The sequence below is a fragment of the Piliocolobus tephrosceles genome, chromosome 4 (genome assembly GCF_002776525.5).
Source record: "Piliocolobus tephrosceles isolate RC106 chromosome 4, ASM277652v3, whole genome shotgun sequence".
Taxonomy (NCBI): Eukaryota; Metazoa; Chordata; class Mammalia; order Primates; family Cercopithecidae; genus Piliocolobus; species Piliocolobus tephrosceles.
This window is the reverse complement of record NC_045437.1, coordinates 170,703,267-170,723,273: the sequence shown is the minus strand read 5'-3', so window position 1 is coordinate 170,723,273 and position 20,007 is coordinate 170,703,267. Positions and strand designations below refer to the sequence as shown.

The 20,007-nt window shown below is 41.4% G+C and overlaps 1 protein-coding gene across 6 annotated transcripts in view; it reads left to right on the top strand.

Moving 5' to 3' along the window:
* Positions 1–259: 259 nt before the first annotated feature.
* Positions 260–20,007, top strand: part of DMXL1 (Dmx like 1) — a 174,868-nt gene continuing 155,120 nt past the window's right edge. For 2 of the 6 annotated variants that reach the window (XM_023197327.2, XM_023197361.2), the window contains exon 1: positions 275–842. In XM_023197327.2, coding sequence (XP_023053095.2) covers positions 756–842 — 87 coding nt within the window. In that variant the 5' untranslated portion in view covers positions 275–755. Of the gene's footprint in view, positions 843–20,007 lie in introns of all 6 variants that reach the window. The other 4 variants (XM_023197342.3, XM_023197332.3, XR_002727748.3 and 1 more) reach the window with 4 other exon arrangements.

Here is a 20,007-nt window from a genome sequence, read left to right as displayed (position 1 = left end):
ATTCTGGGTTCATCAGGCTTCTGCCAGGCTTATCGTGTTCAAGCTCAAACGCACGGCGTTCTCCTGTACAAGCCTCAAAGAGATTGGCTTATCCTCGGCGGTGGGCGGAGCCCTAGATGGACCAGGGGTCGGGATTGGCCAGTTTCTGACTAGAAGAGGCGTTTTTATGTTCACTCGCTGATATGTATACTGTGGTAAAAAAAAAGTGAATCCTTTACCACAGTAGCGGCTTCGTCGAGCGAAGTCTCGCGATATTTCGGCCGCAGGGTACTGCAGACGCGTAGCGAGTGGCGGAGGACTGCGGGGGTGGCGGGCACCGGAGCCGGGAAGGGACAGGTCAGGCGGGGCGTGCGAGCGCATACTGCCTCCGCCACTTGGGCTGGGTCAGGAGCGGCTGCCCGAGGTCCAGAGGAAGTGTGTGGAGAGCGCGGCCTTCCTGGCCAGGGAGTCGACCCTGGGTCGTGGCTGGTGAGGGGACCCTGAGCTTCACCTGGGCCAGCGCGGGCAGTGACAGGTGCGCGAAGGAGCGCGGCGCTCCGCCCGCTCGCCGACCCGCCCCCTCCGGGCCTCGCCCTCCAGGGCTCGGGATGAGCCGCGGGCCCCAGCTGAGCGGCTCCGGCTCCAGGCGCCTGTCGCTGCTTCTGCCGTCGCCACCGAAGAGCGGCCGCCGCCCCTGAGGGAAGGAGGGAGGGAAGCGGCCGCTGACCCGTGGCATGAGCTGGATGCGGTGTCCGTTGCAGGACTAGGGCGCCGACATGAACCTGCACCAGGTGCTGACCGGGGCTGTGAACCCTGGCGACCACTGCTTCTCCGTGGGCAGCATTGGCGACCAGCGCTTCACGGTGAGTGAGGGAGGCCCTCGCGTCGCCTGTGGCCCGGCCTTTGCCCATCATTCTGGGCCAAGCTCGGCCCAGAACGACGGGCAGAGGCGCGAGCGACTTGTCGCCCCAGGGTTGTCCCTACCACCCAGAGCCGGGCAGACCTGGCCCGTGAGAACTAAGGCAGCAAAACCATTTCGGTCAGTAAGATACCGTAGGGAGCCTGAACTCAACTTAGAGAATGTTTTGTAGGATTTTTAAAGTTTTTGGTCTGACTTCCTTGGACCGGGGTGCTTTGCCAAAGTCGTTTATCCAAAAATCTTTGTTGAGTAACGAGTTGGAGGCTTTTTATAGCATTCTGTAGGTTCAAATTGTTAAATTAAGGAATGGTGGGGATTGGTTTCATTTTGTATTCTAAGTTAAGGTCAAGTGTCTTTGTAGTGAAAAAAAAGTGGGTGTCCCAAAACAATGACCAATTGTTTGCTGTCAACAACTAGCTTTGAGAACAGTGCTTTTCATTTATTTTCTTTTCAAATTCCCTGAGAAATAACTTAGGAAAGAAAAAAAAGCGTTTTCATTTTTAACAATATTTCTTGGATATTTTACAATAACCCGGTAATCCCAGGTTAAGGTTGCTTAACTTGCTTTTCATTGGTCACATATTGACAGGAAGAGGACACCAGACTTCGGGCTACTTGTCAGTATAGTGGCATTTTCTGCCTTAACTATAGTTTTTGTTTTTGTTTTTTAATATAACAATTTCAAACTATAAGTCAGTAATTGCACATGATACTTTTATCTACATAAGTTTATAATGCTAATGATTTTTGCTACAATTTGTGTAGATACGTCTTTAGTTGTGATTAAAAGTAAAACTTGTTACTGCCTGGGAATGCTGAGTGCTGTAGGCTTTTTTTCTTAAAAAAAAAAAAAAAAGTAAAACTTAATTTTGTGTAAGTGACACAAAGTAAACAACGTAACCAATGCCCCAGGTTTAGGAGTCTTAAATTTCTAATCTTTTTCTCTGCTTCTAATTTTTATGTGGTCTTCGTTGCTTGGAATAAATAATCTCAGCATTTAACATGGTGTAGGCATTTAATGCCTGAATTGTACTTTTAGAATTGTGCCAACAAGCATTTTGCTTTCAAATAGAGACTGTACCTCTCCTTTAGATTGACTTATACACATCTTAATTCATCGGGATTCCGATTCTGAATGTTTGCCCAGCCTGAATACTTGGGAAAAGAGTGAGCTCTGAGGGTCCCAGTGAGCAACTATAATTTCCTTACAGCTGGGCATTGCTCTCTGCTCTTGCTACTTAAGTGGGAAATAAACATCATCCTTAGAAGGTTTTCCTAGTGGGATATTATAGGATAATAATGTTGCATTCTCTGTCATTTCCTAAAGTTATATGAATTCTTTCTCCAGTGTAAATTCTAAGAACTTCTGCTTTTTAAAAACTTTTGAAATGAAGGCTCTCTCTGTCACCCAGGCTGGAGTGCGGTGGCGTGATCACAGCTCACTGCAGCCTGGACCTCCCTGGCTCAAGCCGTCCTGCCGCCTTAGGCTCCTGAGTAGCTAGGACTACAGATGCTCATCACCACGCCTGGCTAAGTTTTCTATTTTTTGTAGAGAGGGGTCTCCTTATGTTGCCCAGGCTGATTTCAAGTCCCTGTGCTCAAGTGATCCTCCCACTTTTGCCTCCCAAAATGCTAGGATTAGAGGCATGAGCCACCATGCCCAGCCCTAAGAATTTTTTCTTTTTTTTTTGAGACAAAGTCTGGCTCTGTCCCCTAGGCTGGAGCGCAGTGGCGCGATCTCCGCTCACTGCAACCTCCGCCTTTCGGTTTCACACCATTCTCCTGCCTCAGCCTCTCGAATAGCTGCGACCCTGTAGTCCGCCACCACGCCCGGCTAATTTTTTGTATTTTTAGTAGAAACGGGGTTTCACCGTATTCACCAGGATGGTCTCTATCTCCTGACCTTGTGATCCGCCCGCCTCGGCCCCCCAAAGTGTTGGGATTACAGGCGTGAGCCACCACACTCGGCCAAGAATTTTTTCTAAGAAGGCATTCTCAATCTATGTAAGCAGTAGTGTGAACTTTAGAGCATATACAGTATGATGGCCTATTTATATACCTGGATGCATTCCTCTATAAAACCTTGGTGAATGTCTCTGTATTATTTTTAAGGAGAGATCAGTTAATATGCCAAGGATTAGATAGATGGTCATCCTGTACCATCACGTAGCTTGTTGCTCAGTTCTGAATTTTAAAGTCCATTTCCATAGAGTAGGATTTAATCTCCCACCAAGCCTACTGCAGATTTCTTCCAGGTCTCTGGAAACATTCAGTAAATAAACTACAAATAATTTTTAAGTACAAAGAGAGCACAGCTCTCTTTAGTTTTGATGAGATTTTAAGGATTTGACAGTCATGGTTTTCCTTTGTAGCCTATCCACCCCTGACTCTTTAAGTTGATTACGCTCATTATCCTGGACACTTATATACACCTTAAATTTATCTGTCTTGAAATCGCCCTTTTTTTTCCTATCGTTAAAAGGCGGAATCTATTGTTTACTTCTTGAGTAGTTTTTTTTTGAGGTGGAGTTTCACTCTTGTTGCCCAGGCTGGAGTGCAATGGCGCGATCTCATCTCACTGCAACCTCCGCCTCCTAGGTTCAAGAGATTCTCCTGCCTCAGCCTCCCGAGTAGCTGGGATTACAGGCATGTACCACCATGCCCGACTAATTTGCATTCTTTAGTAAAGGTGGGGTTTCACCATGTTGGTCAGGCTGGTCTCGAGTTCCTGACCTCAGGTGATCCACCTGCCTCGGCCTGCCAAAGTGCTGGGATTACAGGCGTGAGCCGCTGCACCCAGCCTTGAGTTTTGTTTTTAACCTCTTTTGATTTTGACTTTTCTTTGATGGGAAAATAGCAAACATTAATGGTAGATGGTATGTGAAGACTAAAATATCCCTCAGTTGCATTTTACTTGAAGTGGAGCATGACATCTTCCTCTTGTAGTTCCCCTTGAAAAATTCTTTTATTCCTTCTGGTACTTTGTGCCTTCTCTTAGGACAGTCCTGTTTTTGTAATTCCTCCCTTTGCATGTTTGCAGATAACTTACCTGTTCTTGGTTTGAAAGATTACAAGATATGAGATCTTGTTTTACTCATAAAGTCTGACAGGTTTTAAATGGAAATGAAACTGAATGCCACCTCTCCTATTTTCTAGATTTGAAAATATGAAATTACCAGTGCAGGTTAATCTAAGTATTAGATACTTTTTTACTACCTCAACAGGCGTCAAGCTGTTTCGACTTTGCCGTTAGTAAGAAAACCTCTTGTGGGCATTGACTGTCTCTGCTGTGCTTTCAGAGCACTTTCTTCGCATCTTTATTGTATCATTAACCAGTCTTGCCTTGTGGGTTGTATGTGTGTGACTTCCCAGGCTTCACTGTGAGCACTTAGAACAGTGACGGAAAGAGTGTTTAAACCTAACAGTAAGGTCATTTCTTGGAGTTGATTTCCAGTGTGGTCCCTTATAATTAGCTGTTTATCCATTAGCAAGTTCTACTCTTTGAATTTCTTTTTTTCTCTGTGTAAAATGGGACTAAAATAGTATTATTCATAGAGTTGTTACATGAAAAAGTGCTAAGCTGTAAGTCTGTGGTTTAGCACATGAAAAATTCTCAAAAATGTCAGTTTTCATAAAATTAAGGTTATATTGTAATGCCTAACAATAGAAAGTACTTCATAAGTCGTGGTTGAGTTAATGAAAAATGGATAGAGAAACCTTACAGTAATATAATTAATACTTGCTGTATTTAAGAATAGCTTTAATCATTTAGATTTGAGTCCAAATGAATATTCCTGTTAGTTTCTTTCTTTTTTTTTTTTTGAGACTGAGTATCATTCTATCACCCAGGCTGGAGTGCAGTGGCGCGATTTCAGCTTGCTGCAACCTCCACTTCCCAGGTTCAAGCTATTCTCATGCCTCAGTCTCCCAAGTAGCTGGGATTACAGGCACACACCACCACGCCCAGCTAATTTTTGTATTTTTAGTAGAAACGGGTTTCATCATGTTGACCAGGTTGGTCTTGAACTCCTGACCTCAAGTGATATGCCTGCCTCAGCCTCCCCACATGCTGGGATTACAGGCGTGAGCCACCGTGCCCTGCCTGTTAGTTTCTTTTCCAAAGTCAGTTGTTAGGCATTTTATCATCAACATCAAGTGAGCACCTAGGGGAGACTCCAGGTATACTAAGCAAAAATTATTTTTTCCTTATTTACTGGAATGCTTCCTTCATGCTTTTTTCCTTGTTAATTTCCTACTGCTCCTAGTAGGAATTTAAAAAAAAAAAAAAAAAAAAAAAGGAGACAAGGTCTCCTTATGTTGCCCAGGCTGGTGTCTAACTCCTGGGCTCAGGTGATCCTCCCACCTCAGCCTCCCAGGCTGCTGGGATTGCAGACGTGAGCTTCCATGTCCAGCCTACAATTTTTGTTTTTAGAATTAAATATATTCTGTTTATAAAAGGCAACAAGTTAAAAAGAAGACTAATTAGAATCTACATTTCTAGATTCTATTTTTATGCATACTGTTGATATGATACTTTTTTTTTTCTTTTTCTTTTGTAGTTGATCCATACTTAGGGTTGAAACTGTGAATTGAATGACATGGAGAGGGTGATAATTTCCAAGAGACAGAAAGATTGTGCCAATATATAGGACTTCCTGTCTCTGATTTAGAATTTAAACACCTTAGCTATGGGAGGGAAAGCAAATATGTTTTAGCTCCAATTTCCCTTTAGTTTTAGAAAACTCAGTGTTTCCAGCTAAGGGAATCTAGATTAGAAATCAGAAGACTGCAATTATGAGAGTGTCATTAGAGAAATGGGGCTGAATAAGCAGTCTTCTTCCTCAGCTTTCTGTAATAAGCATCCTTGAGTTTAGCTCTGTTGTGTTCACTAAGGAAACTTTTTTTTTTTGAGGTGGAGTCTCGCTCTGCCACCCAGGCTGGAGCGCAGTGGCCCCATCTCAGCTCACTGCAAGCTCCGCCTCCCGGGTTCACGCCATTCTCCTGCCTCAGCCTCCCGAGTAGCTGGGACTGTAGGCACCGCCACCTCGCCCGGCTAGTTTTTTGTATTTTTTAGTAGAGACGGGGTTTCACCGCGTTAGCCAGGATGGTCTCGATCTCCTGACCTCGTGATCCGCCCGCCTTGGCCTCCCAAAGTGCTGGGATTACAGGCGTGAGCCACCGTGCCCTACCAAAACATAAAGTTTTATAGTGTTAAAGTTCCTTTAAAATAATTGAAATGATACTAGTTCTCAATACTTTATTATATTTTAAAGATAATAATTGCTGCATGCCAGACTTAAAACCTGTGTCGTTTAAACAGGACATATACCAGAAAGGAATTTTTTGGGGATGTTTACCTTGTATTGTTGATTAAAACTAGAATACTGACTGTTACAGCCTTGAATTTTATTGAAATTTAGAATATTTGAGAAGATTCTCTGCCAAAATTTAAAGTTGAAAGTTATATTTTGATTATATGCTTGATAGCACACATGTGACTCAGGTTGAAAGTTACATTTTGATTATATGCTTGATAGCACACATGTGACTCAGTTCTTCTTGTGCATCATGTTTAGTTTTAAAGTTGATAAACCTAGTGTTGTATGTGCCTAATAGAAGGATTTTCATTTGTCAATTTAATTTTGTTGGTTAGTAATAGATTATTCTGATTACAGATCTTTTATTATTATTATTTTTTAATTAAAACATTTTTAAATAAAAAGAGATGGGGTCTCCCTATATTGACCAGGCATGACCAGGAACTCCTGGCCTCAAGTGATCCTCCCATCTTGGCCTCCCAAAGTGCTGGGATTACAGGGGTGAACCACCAGGCCCAGTGCTATTTTATTTTATTTATTATTTTATTTTATTTATTTTATTTTATTTTATTTTATCTTGTTTAGTTTAGTTTAGTTTAGTTTTTTGAGGCGGGATCTTGTTATATTGCCCAGGCCAGTTTGGAACTCCTGGGCTCAGGTGAGCCTCCCTGTGATTACAGGTGTGCCCCACTGTGCCCAATGGTTTATAGATCTTTTGACAGGAGCAGCTGGTGACATCGACAGTTTATTTGATAAGCCGGTGCTCCTATTATTGTTTTGATAACCTCCTACATTACAGTCAGGGCACCTTGAAATGAGTTTTTGTGAATAATTTATTTTAGACAGATCTGTAAAACCAGTTTTACATTTTGATTTAGAAGTTTCATGTGTTGTATTACATCTTAGGTTTTTTTTGTTTGTTTGTTTTAAGACAGGGCCTCACTCTGTCACCCAGGCTGGAGTGCAGTGGATCTCAGCTCACTACAGCCTCTGCCTCCTGGGCTGAAGTGATCCTCCCACCTTAGCCTCCCAAGTGGCTAGGACCACAGACACGTGCCACCATTCCTGGTTGTTTTTTTTTTTTTTTTTTTTGGTTTTTTTTTCATATCTCTCTCTCTCTGTCTGTCTCTCTCTCTCTCTCTCTCTCTGTATATATATATATATATATATATATATTTTAAAGTACAGATAGGGTCTCGTCATGTAGCCCGGGCTATTCTCAAATTCCCGAGCTCAAGCAATCCACCTGCCTCAGCCTCCCAAAGTACTGGGATTACAGGTGTGAACCACCACACCTGGGCTGTTTTAGGTTTTTAAATCAGGTAGACAGAGTATTTTTATTTAAGAATTTAGTGGTACAAGAATTATTTTAAAATCATGTGCAGCCCATTCTGTTTCATTTATTTAAAACAATTTTTTAGAGGTGGAGTCTCTCTGTGTTACCAGGGCTAGTCTGGAACTTCTGGCCTCAAGCGATCCTACTGCCTCAGCCTCCCAAGTAGCTGGGACTACAAGCCTGTGCTGCTGCACCTGGCTCATATTTTCACTTTTATTTTCACAAACTTTCTAGTATTAAGGAGAACATGGAAACTGGAGATTTAATATGTCCGTTTCTTTTAGAAACGAGACCACTTACATGGACTTGGAGCTTGAATTATTTGTCCAGGCACTGATTCCTCTGTTCTTAGCACATATTTGTGAGATATTTATTTTATTTATTTTTTTGAGGCAGAGTCTTGCTCTGTCACCCAGGCTGGAGTACAGTTGTGGGATCATGGCTCACTATACTCTCAACTTCCTGGGCTCAATCAGTCTTGTAACTTCAGTCTCCCAAATAGCTGGGACCACAGGCGTGTGCCACACCAGGCCCAGCAAATTTTTTGTTTTTATTTTGTGCGGAGATGGGGGTCCCACTATGTTGCCCAGGCTGGTCTCAAACTCCTGGCTCAAGTGATCCTCCCACCTTGGCTTCTCAAAGTACCGGGATTACAGGCATGAGCCACTGCACCCAGTCTGTGAGATACTCAGATCAAGGAGTTCATATCATGCCTGTGTTGCAGGATGAAGATAACTATATGGAAATCAGACTTTAATTCTTGACCTCATTACCTGTTGTTTCACAGTTATTGCTACACATTTTAACTTCACAATTTATATAATTTAGCATGAGTTAATTTAGCAACACTCTTTGTTGCCAGTATCCTTTAACTCTCTTGACCCTTTTTGTTTACACCAGTCTGATGAAATTCCACACACTTGATCAGTCTCGTGTTCTTTCTTGTTCCTGTATATCTTGTGAGCACTACTAGACGATGTAAAGAAATTCCTGTGGAAAACAAAGTCATGTTTGCCAACCTCAGATGGGACCTCAAAGCTTTCCAGGAATCCTCCCACTCATCTGCTCATTTTTCCTTTCTTACACCTTCTGAAACCTCCCACCCCAGTGCTCTCTTAACTCATATAAACTTGTCGCCTGGAATCGTTCAGATGGCAGCTCCCTCATTTTTGACTACAAGCCGAAAAACCCACTTATATCAGCATCCATTCTTTCCTTCTCTCCTCCTGGTACAGTAAAATAGATGTCCCCCAGAATTGTCCAGGGTTAATCTGTCTTCCTGGTGCCCTGGATCTTATCTCTTCAGGCTGTCTCTGGGATCTCAGCCCTAAAGTTATCTCTACTTTTTTCTTTCCAGAGGTTCTAAGACATGCTTTAAACGCTCATCTTGAAAAACAGCCAGCCAGAAAATCCTTTGATGCCACATCCCTCTTTATCTTTGACTTCAGAGTCAAAGTCCTTGAGTTGTCTGTATTTGTTGCCACTTTTATGTCCTGCTGACTTCTTAACTCACTATACTTTGGCAGCTTTTGTCTCCTTAGTCACCGGTAACCACATTGATGCTAATTTGAATCAACAGATCTCCTCTGTATCTTGCTTTCTCTTTGGCATTTGTCATGTTGATCATTTTCTCCTTCACTTTCCTTGGCTAAGTTATACCATACTCGCCCACAACCCCACCCCTTTAGTCATTCTCAATGTTCTTTGCAAGATATCTTTCTTGTCTATCCCTTAAATATTGGTGACCGTCAGGCCTACCAGGCCTTGGTCCTCTTCTTGTTTCATTCTACATGCAGCTCCTGATGTATAGTCTGTGATGGTGAGATCCCTGTCTTGAGCTTCATATTGATAATTTTAAATACCTTTTGGATTGTTCCACTTGAAGTTACTACAAATAATCAATTTTAAAATGTTCTGCATGCCTGTAATCCCAGCACTTTGGGAGGCTGAGGCAGGTGGATTGCTTGAGGTCATGAGTTCTAGGCCATCCTGGCCAACATGGTGAAACCCTGTCTCTACTAAAAATACAAAAAATTAGCCAGGTGTGGTGGTAGGTGCCTGTAATCTCAGCTACTCGGGAGGTTGAGGCAGGAGAATCGCTTGAACCTAGGAGGCAGAGGTTGCAGTGAGCTGAGATCGTCCCGCTACACTCCATCCTGGGTGACAGAGCAAGACTTCGTCTCAAAATTAAAATAAAATAAGTAAAATAAAATGTTCCATACTCAGTCAACTCCCCTACCTTGGTGCGCCTTGCAACCCACACCCCCATTTGTTTTGTTTGTCCTCCTGTGTTCATTATCTCTGTGAATGGTTCCATTATCCAGCTATTTTTTTTTAAGCCAAAGATTTGGAAATATCCTTAACACCTAATCCATCTACATTTTTCTTGTACAATCAGTCAAGCCCTGTAGATTCTGTCTCCTGAGTAATTTTAATGTATTTCCATTTGTCTTTTCAGTAGTGCTGTTACTCTGTTGAAATAGCCTTTTAACCTGTGTCCCTGTATTTAATCATGCTTGTCTTCAACCTAAACAATATTGCCAGAGGGACCATTTTAAAAGGCAGATTAGGATAAAGTGTGAATTCTTCCCAATGCATTTTACTGTGCTTTTCTAGTCTCTTATCACTTTTCCTCCTCCCTGCAGTAGTTGCCTCCCTAAACTTTAGCTGTATCTAACGTCTTTCCATTTATACAGTAAGAAATGCTTTCTTATTTCCAAGCATTTCACGAGCTCTTCAGGCAGCGTTTCATTTCCCCCTCCCTACGTGAAACAGACGTAAATCTGGCTAGCTCATCCCTAAAACCTTGGTTTAGATGTCCCTGTTCAGACTAGATGATCTTCCTATTTGTAGCCTATCTTGTAATTCCTTTTTCAGTTGTTACCCACTAGACTTATACTACCTCTAGGGGCAGTGACTTCATGTTGCATTCCAAACAGCTGACAAGGTAGGGCCTAGTAAATACATGAGAACAAATGGGACAAAGAAAACCTGTGCTGGAATCAGAAGAGCTCCAAGGACTAAGCTGTCTGTTGAGGGCAAGGCAAAGAAGACAGCTGCGTTTGGGCTGCCTCCCCTTCTTCAGTCCCAGCTTAGAATCCTCAAAAAGTCAAATCCAGATGACTTCTTTGAAGGCCTTGGGGTAAGGAAGTGTGATTTCAGCTTTCCATTCACTCCCCACAGAAATAGCACTCTTTCTTGATTCATTTAACTAACATTTATTGATGCCATATGTGTGCGAGGCATTGTTTATTGTTAGCTAAAATCTTTATCTGAGTCAGAACCTTTTTAAAATAAAACATATTTTAATGTGTAAAAACTGCTTGAGAATATACTTTGACTTAAACGTCTTCAGACTTAAGTCAATTAACAGGTATATATAGTTGGCTTCTGGTTACGTTTTGTTTTTATAGGAGGAATAAGAACCCCTAAGTATTGGATGCAACAAGTGTAGATGAGAAGTTAATTTGAAGAAGATATAGAGCTACAGAAACAAAGATTGAAGACCAACTTACACTTTGCCAATTTTAACCAGAGGTGCCCTTGCTTAACCTTTTCCTTTTAACTAATGGAGACAAATTGAGTCTGCGCATGGAGAATTTTGTTCTTACGTGTATTCGAAGGTAGTTTTTGTCCATAAGTGACAGAGGATTTAAGAAAAGAGTTCCTTTGGAAATAAAAATAGAGTTTTTACTGCATTTGGGGTCCTGCTATCTAAAAATATGAGAAAGAATTATGAATAAACATGATTCTTGCCCTTCAGGAGCCTAAGTTTATTGTTGTCTGAATTGACTGCTGACATAATTATTTCCCAGAGAATGTTTTCTTAAGATAACGTGTGTGTGTGTGTATGTGTGTGTGTATTTATATGTTCTTAGAATGTTTTATAAAATCAATTTTTATTTTATTTATTTTTAATTTTTTTTAGAGACAGAGTCTTACCGTGTTTCCCAGGCTGCAGTGTAGTGGCACAGTCATAACTCACTGCAGCCTCAAACTCTTGAGTTTAAACAGTCATGCTACCTCAGCCTCTTGAGTAGCTGAAACTATAGACACGTGCCACCATGCCTGGCTTATTTTATTTTTCTAGAGACAGGGTCTCACTCTGTTGCCCAGGCTGGAGTGTAGTAGTGTGAACCCAGCTCACTGCAGGTTCAACCTCCTTGGCTCAAGTAGAACCTTCCACCACAATGTCCCAAGTAGCTGGCATAACAGGCACGTCCCACCATGCCTGGCTAATTTTTAAAATTTTTTGTAGAGTGGGGTCTCATTTTGTTACCCAGGCTCAAGCAATCCTCCCGCGTTGTCCTCCCAGAGTGCTGGGATTATAGACGTGAGCTGCCATGACTGGCCTTATTTTATTTTTTAATTGATGATTAATAGATATACCTGCTTTCAAAGTAAGTGTGATAATTTAATACATTCAAATAATTTGTAAAGATTAAATCGCTGTACTTGGCATATCCAGCACCTTAAATATTTGTGTTCATGCTAGAACTATTCGAATTCTTCTAGCTATTTTGAATATATAATAGATTATTGTAAACTACAGTTACAGTACTGATCTGTCTGACGCTAGGTCTTATGACTTCTATGAAACGTTTATTAGTACCAATTATTCAACTTCTCTTCATCCTCCCCCCCAACCCCCTTAGCCCTCTGGAAACCATCAGTCTACTCTCTATGAGATCCGCTTTTGCAGTTCCCACATAAGAATGAGAACACGTGATATATTTGTTTTTCTGAGCTTCGCTTATGTCACTAAGAATGACCTCCAGTTCCATCCTTTTTATTGTTTGTTTGTTTATTTATTTATTTATTTGAGTCAGAGTCTCAGAAAGGCTGGAATGCAGTGGCCTGATCTTGGCTCACTGCAACCTCTGCTTCCCAGGTTCAGGCGATTCTTGTGCCTCAGCCTCCCCAGTACCTGGGATTACAGGCACGTGCCACCGTGCCTGGCTAATTTTGTGTGTGTGTGTGTGTGTGTGTGTATGTGTGTGTATGTGTATATATGTGTGTGTGTGTATATATATGTCTGTGTGTATATGTATATGTCTGTGTATATATTTAGTAGAGATGGGTTTTGACATGTTGACCAGGCTGGTCTCAAACTCCTGGCCTCAAGTGATCTGCCCACCTTGACTTCCCAAAGTGTAGTTCCATCCTTGTTGCTGCAAATGGCAGGATTTCATTCTTTTTAATGGCTGAATAATATTTCATTGTGTACATATACTACGTTTTTTTCATCCATTGATGTACACTCACTTAGGTTGATTTTATTATCTTGGGTACTGTGAGTAGTGTTACCATAAACATGGGCACATAAATGTCTTTTTGATGTATTGAATTCCATTCTTTTGGATATATACCCAATAATGGAATTGCTGGATCATATGGTTGTTCAGTTATTAGGTTTTTGGTTTTTTTGAGATAGAGTCTTGCTCTGTTGCCCAGGCTGGAGTACAGTGACACAATCTCGGCTCACTGCAACCTCCACCTCCTGGGTTCAAGCGATTCTTCTGCCTCTGCCTCCGAGTAGCTGGGATTACAGGTATGCGCCACCTCGCCTGGCAAATTTTTGTGTTTTTAGTAGAGATGAGGTTTTATGTGAGACAGGCTGGTCTCAAATTCCTGTCCTAAGGTGATCTGCCTGCCTTGGCCTCCCAAAGTGCTGGCATTACAGCCCTGAGCCACCGTGCCTAACCAGTGACAAGGTTTTTGAGAACCTGCATACAGTTATTCATAGTGATTGTACTAATTTACATTCCCACCAACACAGTTCCAGGGTTCCCCTTTCTCTGCATCTTTTGAGGACATCTGCTATCACCAGTCTTCTTGTTAAAAGCCATTTTAACTGGGGTGAGATTATATATCTTTATAGTTTTTATTTGCATTTTTCTGATGATTTGTGATGTTGAACATTTTTTCATATATGTGTTGGCCATTTGTATGTCTTCTTTTTAAAAAAGTCTGTTCATATCTTTTTCCTTTTTTTTTTTTCAAGACAGTCTTGTGCTGTTTCCCAGGCTGGAGTGCGGTGGCTCGATCTCGGCTCCCTGCAACCTCTGCCTCCTGGGTTCAAGCAATTCTCCTGCCTCAGCCTCCAAGTAGCTGGGATTACAGGTGCGCACCACCATGCCTGGCTAATTTTTGTATGTGTAGTAGAGATGGGGTTTTGCCATGTTGGCCAGGCTAGTCTCAAACTCCTGACCTCAAGTGATCCGCCCGCCTCGGCCTCCCAAAATGCTGGGATTACAGGGCATGAGCCACCGTACCTGCCCTTTTCCCCAAAAGGGTTCTTTCTTTTTTTTTTTTTTTTTTGAGGCGGAGTCTTGCTCTGTCGCCCGGACTGGAGTGCAGTGGCCGGATCTCAGCTCACTGCAAGCTCCACCTCCCCGGTTTACGCCATTCTCCTGCCTCAGCCTCCCAAGCAGCTGAGACTACAGGCGCCCGCCACCTCGCCCGGCTAGTTTTTGTATTTTTAGTAGAGACGGGGTTTCACCGTGTTAGCCAGGATGGTCTCGATCTCCTGACCTCGTGATCCGCCCGCCTCGGCCTCCCAAAGTGCTGGGATTACAGGCTTGAGCCACTGCGCCCGGCCTCAAAAGGGTTCTTTTTGCTTAAAATTGTTTTGGCTATTTGGGATGTTTGTGGCTCCACATAAATTGTAGGGTCATTTTTTCTATTTCTGTGAAGAATGTAATCTGTATCAGAATACCAAAGACAGTCTTTGCAGAAATAGAAAACACGATCCTTGGCCGGGTGCTGTGGCTCACGCCTATAATCCTGGCACTTTGGGAGGCTGAGGTGGGTGGATCATCTGAGGCTGGGAGCTTAAGACCAGCGTGTGACCAACATGCAGAAACCCCGTCTCTCCTAAAAATACAAAATTAGCCGGCCGTGGTGGCACATGCCTGTAATACCAGCTACTCGGGAGGCTGAGGCAGGAGAATCGCTTGAACCTGGTAGGTGGAAGTTGTGGTAAGCCAAGATTGCGCCTTTGCACTCCAGCCTGGGCAACAAGAGTGAAACTCCATCTCAGAAAAAAAAAAAATCCTAAAATTATTTTCGGTATGGTCATTTTAACAATATTAATTCTTCCAGTCCATGAGCATGGAATATCTTTCCATTTTTTGTGTGTCTGCATCAATTTCTTTCTTTGTTTTGTTTTGTTTTGTTTTTTTGAGGTTTTTATTTTTTTATTTTTTTTTTTGAGACAGAGTTTCACTCTTGTTGCCCAGGCTGGAGTGCAATGGCACGATCTCGGCTCACCGCAACCTCTGCCTCCCAGGTTCAAGCAATTCTCCTGCCTCAGCCTCCGTAGTAGCTGGAATTATAGGCATGTGCCACCACGCCCTGCTAATTTTGTATTTTTAGTAGAGATTGGGTTTCTCCATGTTGGTCAGGCTGGTCTCGATCTCCTGACCTGAGGTGATCCACCCACCTCAGCCTCCCAAAGTGCTGGGATTACAGGCGTGAGCCACCGCACTTGGCGAGTGCATCAATTTCTTTCATCAGCTTTATAGTTTTCCACGTACAAATCGTTCACTTCTTCGGTTAAATTAATTCTGGCTGGTCACGGGGGCTCATTCCTGTAATCCCATCACTTTGGGAGGCTGAGGAGGGGAGATCACTTGAGGCCAAGAGTTCAAAACCAGCCTAGCCAACATGGTGAAACCTGGTCTCTACTAAAAATACAAAAGAATTAGCCAGGCATGGTAGTGTGCACCTGTAGTCCTAGCTACTCGGGAGACTGAGGCATGAGAATGGCTTGAACCTAGGAGACAGAGGCTGCAGTGAGCCAAGATTGGCACCACTGCATTCCAGCCTGGGTGGCAGAGTGAGAATCTATCTCAAAATAAATAAATAAAATAGTAATAATAATAATAATTAATTCCTGGATTTTTTCTGTTCTTTGTAGCTATTGTAATGGGATTGCTTTCTGATTCTTTGGCAGATTGCTCACCGTTGGTGAGCATACAATGGTGTATGCTATTCTATACACCATTGATGTATAGAAATGCTGCTGATTTTTGAATCTTGATTTTGCATCCTGGAATTTTGCAGAATTTGTTTATCCATTCTAACAGGTTTTTTTGGTGGAGTCTTAAGGCTGTTCTGAGTATACAGTCATATGATTTGTGAACAAGGCTAATTTGACTTCTTTTCCAATTTGGTTACCCTTTATGTTTTTCTCTTGCTTAACTGCTCTGGCCAGGACTTCTAGTACTGTATTGAATAAAAGTGGTGAAAGTGGGCATTCTCGTTCCAGATCTTAGAGGAAAAATCTTCAGTTTTTCCCTATTTAGAATGATGTTAGCTGTGGGTTTTTCATAAATAATCTTTATTATTGTGAGGAATGTTCCTCCTATGCCCAGTTTTGTTGAGGGTTTTTATCATAAAGGGATGTTGAATTTTATCATATGCTTTTCCAGGATCTATTGAAACTATCGTATGGTTTTTGTTCTTGTTTCTATTAAGGTGATATATCACATTTATTGATTTACATATTGTAGTAGTCTCTTTTCTTGCTGCTGATAAAGACATACCCAAGACTGAGCAAGTTACAAGAGAGGTTTATTGAACTTACAATTCCACGTGGCTGAGGAGGCCTCACAATCATGGCCGAAGGTGAAAGGCACATTTCACATGGCGGTGGCAAGAGAGAGAATGAGAGCCAAGTGAAATGGGTTTCCCCTTATCAAACCATCAGATCTCGTGAGACTTATTCACTCCCGCGAGAACAGTATGGGGTAAACTGCCTCCATGATTCAATTCTCTCCCACCTGGTCCCTTCCGCAACACATGGAAATTATGGGAGTACAATTCCAGATGAAATTTGGGTGGGGACACAGAGCCAAACCATATCACATGTGTTGAACCATCCTTGCGTCCCTGGGATGAATACCACTTTATCATGGTGAATGATTTTTTAGTATGTTGTTCAATTTGGTTTGCAGGTGTTTTATTGAGAATTTTTGTATGTATCTGTCTTCATGTGTGATATGGGCTTGTAGATTTTTGTTATTGTTGTTTTGTCTGGTTTTGGTGTCAGGATAATGCGGGTCTCCAGATGAGTTTGGAAGTCTTCCTTTCTCTTCAATTTTTTTTGAAGAGTTTGAGTAGAATTGGTGTTAGTTCTTCTTTAAATGTTTGATAGAATTCAGCAGTGAAATGATCAGGTCCTGAGCTTTTCTTTGATAAAATACTATTTATTATGGCTTCCATCTCATTACTCATTATTGATTTGTTGAGGTTTTCTGTTTCCTTGTGGTTCAATCTTGGTAGGTTGTATGTGTCCAGGAATTTATCCACTCACTTCTGGATTTTATTGAATTTGCTGGTATATAGTTGTTCATAAGGATTCTTTTTATTTCTTTGATCTAGTTGTTATGTCTTCTTTTTAATTTGTTACTTATTTGGGTCTTCTCTATTTTTGTTAGTCAAGCCAAAGGTTTGTTTATTTTCTTTAACTTTTCATTAAAAAGTTTCATTTCGTTGATCTTTTTGTCTCAGTTTCATTTATTTATGCTCCGATCTTCATTTTTTCCTCATATGAATTTGGGTTTGATTTGCTCATGGTTTTCAAGTTCCTTGAGGTGTATTATTAGGTTATTTGAAGTCTTTCTACTTTTTTTCTTTTTTCTACTTTTTAAATATAAGCATTTATTGCTTTCAACTTCTCTTAGTACTGCTTTTGCTGTATCCTATAGATTTTATGTTGTATTCCCATTTTCATTTGTTTTAAGAAAGTTTTCATTTCCTTCCTAATTTTGTTATTGATCCATTGGTCATTCAGGAGCATATTTGTGAAGTTTCCGAAGGTTTTCTTACTCATTTCTAGTTTCATTCCATTGTAGTGAGAAAAGATACTTTATATGATTTCTCTTTTTAAAAAAAATTGTTCAGACTTGTTTTGTGACCCAGATATGTCTATTTTTGGCAGTAGTCTATGTGCTGATGAAAATAATATGTATTCTGCAGCGGTTAGGTGGGTGTTCTTTAAATGTCAGGCCTATTAGATCTAGTGTATTGTTTAACTGATATTTCTTTGTTGATTCTTCTGTTAGATGATCTGTCTATCACTGAGAGTGGGGTGTTAAATTCTCCTACATTATTGTATTGCATTCTATTTAGATCTATTCATGCTTGCTTTATTTTTATTTATTTATTTATTTGAGACAGAGTCTCATTCTGTTGCCCACGCTGGAGTGCAATGGCACGATCTTGGCTAACTGCAACCTCTTTCTCCCAGGTTCAGGTGATTCTTCTGCCTCCGCCTCCCGAGTTGCTGGGATTACAGGCACCCCCCGCCGTGCCCAGCTAATGTTCGTATTTTTAGTAGAGAGAAGGCTTCACCATGTTGGCTAGGCTGGCCTTGAACTCCTGACCTCAGGTGATCCGCCAGTCTCGGCCTCCCAAAGTGCTAGGATTACTAGTGTGAGGCACCATGCCCAGCAGTGTTTGCTTTATATGCTTGAGAACTCTGGTGTTGGGTGATGGAGATATTTATAATTGTTATATCCTATTTCTGGATTGACTGCTTTATCATTATATAGTAATCTTTGTCTATAGTCTTTGATTTGTAGCATATTTTATCTGATGTAAGTATAGCTAGTCTGGGTATTTTTTGGTTTTCAGTTGCATGTAATATCTTTTTCCACCCCTTTACTTTCAGTCTATGTATGCTTTTATTGGTGAGGTGGGTTTCTTGTGGACAGTATATAATTGGCTCTGTTTTCCTCATTTATTCAGCCACTCTGTGCCTTCTAATGGGAGAATAAAGCCCCTTTACATTGTGTTATTAGGTTGGTGCAAAAGTAATTGTGAGTTTTCCTTTTAAAAAAATATTATTGGTAAGTAAGGATTTACTACTGGCATTTTGTTGTTTTTCTGGTTGTTTTTCTACTCTTCTCTTCCTTTCTTACTGTCATCCTTTGTGGTTAAATGCTTTTCTCTGATAGTGTGTTTTACTTTGTTACTGTTTATTTTTAAATAATTTATTATTGGTTTTGGCACTGTGGCTACCATGAGGGCTCACATAAGACATCTTATTGAAGTGCATTATTATCTTAAAGCTATGACAGCTTATATCTCAAATAATAGAAACAAATAAAAATAAAATTCTATATTCACATTTTTGGCTTTCAGTTATCTTAATTTGCATGTTTTTATATTGCCTATCTCTTAAAAAGTTACTGTAGATATTGTTTTTGATAGATGTGTCTTTTGGGCTTCATAATAGAGTTATGAATAGGTTACACACCACAATTATAGTGTTCTTCTAAATTTGTATGTGACTTAATTTTTCCATTGAGTTTTGTATCTTCCAAAAAAATTTTTTTTTGCGTGTTAGTGGTTTTTTTGTTTCATGTTGAAGAACTCCCTGTAGCATTTTTGCAAGTCTTGAAGGTGGTGGATTTTGTCACCCTTTGGGAAATACTTTATCTCTCCTTCATATTTGAAGGATAACTTTGCTGGCTACAGTATTTGTAGAAGACAGTATTTTGTCTTTTAGCATTTTGAAAGTGTCATCTCGCTCCTTCCTGGCCTATGTGGTTTCCCTTGATGAATCTTTTGCCAGACAAATTGGAGCTCCTTTATATATATATGTTTTTGAGACGGAGTCTCATTCCATCACCCAGGCTGGAGTGCAGTGGCACAATCTCAGATCACTGCAACCTCCGCCTCCTGGATTCAAGCAATTCTCATGCCTCAGCCTCCCAAGTAGCTGGAATTACAGGTGTGCACCACTTCACCCTGCTTATTTTTGTATTTTTTAGTAGAGATGGGGTTTTGCCATTTTGGCCAGGCTGGTCTCAACCTCCTGGCCTCAAGTGATCCACTCACCCTGGCTTCCCAAAGTGCTGGGATTACAAGCATCAGTCTTGTGCATAGCTGCTTCATTTTTTGTACTGCCTTTTTTTTTTTTTTTAATTTTGAGACAGAGTTTCACTCTTGTTGCCCAGGCTGGAATGCAATGGCACAATCTTGGCTCACCACAACCTCTGCCTCCTGGGTTCAAGCAATTCTCCTGGCTCAGCCTTCCTGAGTAGCTGGGATTACAGGCATACGCCACTGCACCTGGCTAATTTTGTATTTTTAGTAGAGACGAGGTTTCTCCAGATTGGTCAGGCTGGTCTTGAACTCCAAATTGAAGTTTTGTGGCAACGCTTTATTGAGCAAATCTGTCAGCACTATTTTTCCAGCTGCATGAGCTCACTTTGTGTCTCTGTCGCATTTTGGTAATTCTCAAAATATTTCACACTTTTATTATTATTATTTTTGAACAGAGTCTCGCTCTGTCATCCAGGCTGGAGTGCAGCAGCACGATCTTGGCTCAGTGCAACCTCTGCCTCCTGGGTTCAAACAAGCATGTCTGACCAATTTTTGTATTTGAAGTGGAGACGGGATTTCACCATGTTGGCCAGGCTGGTCTTGAACTCCTGACCTCA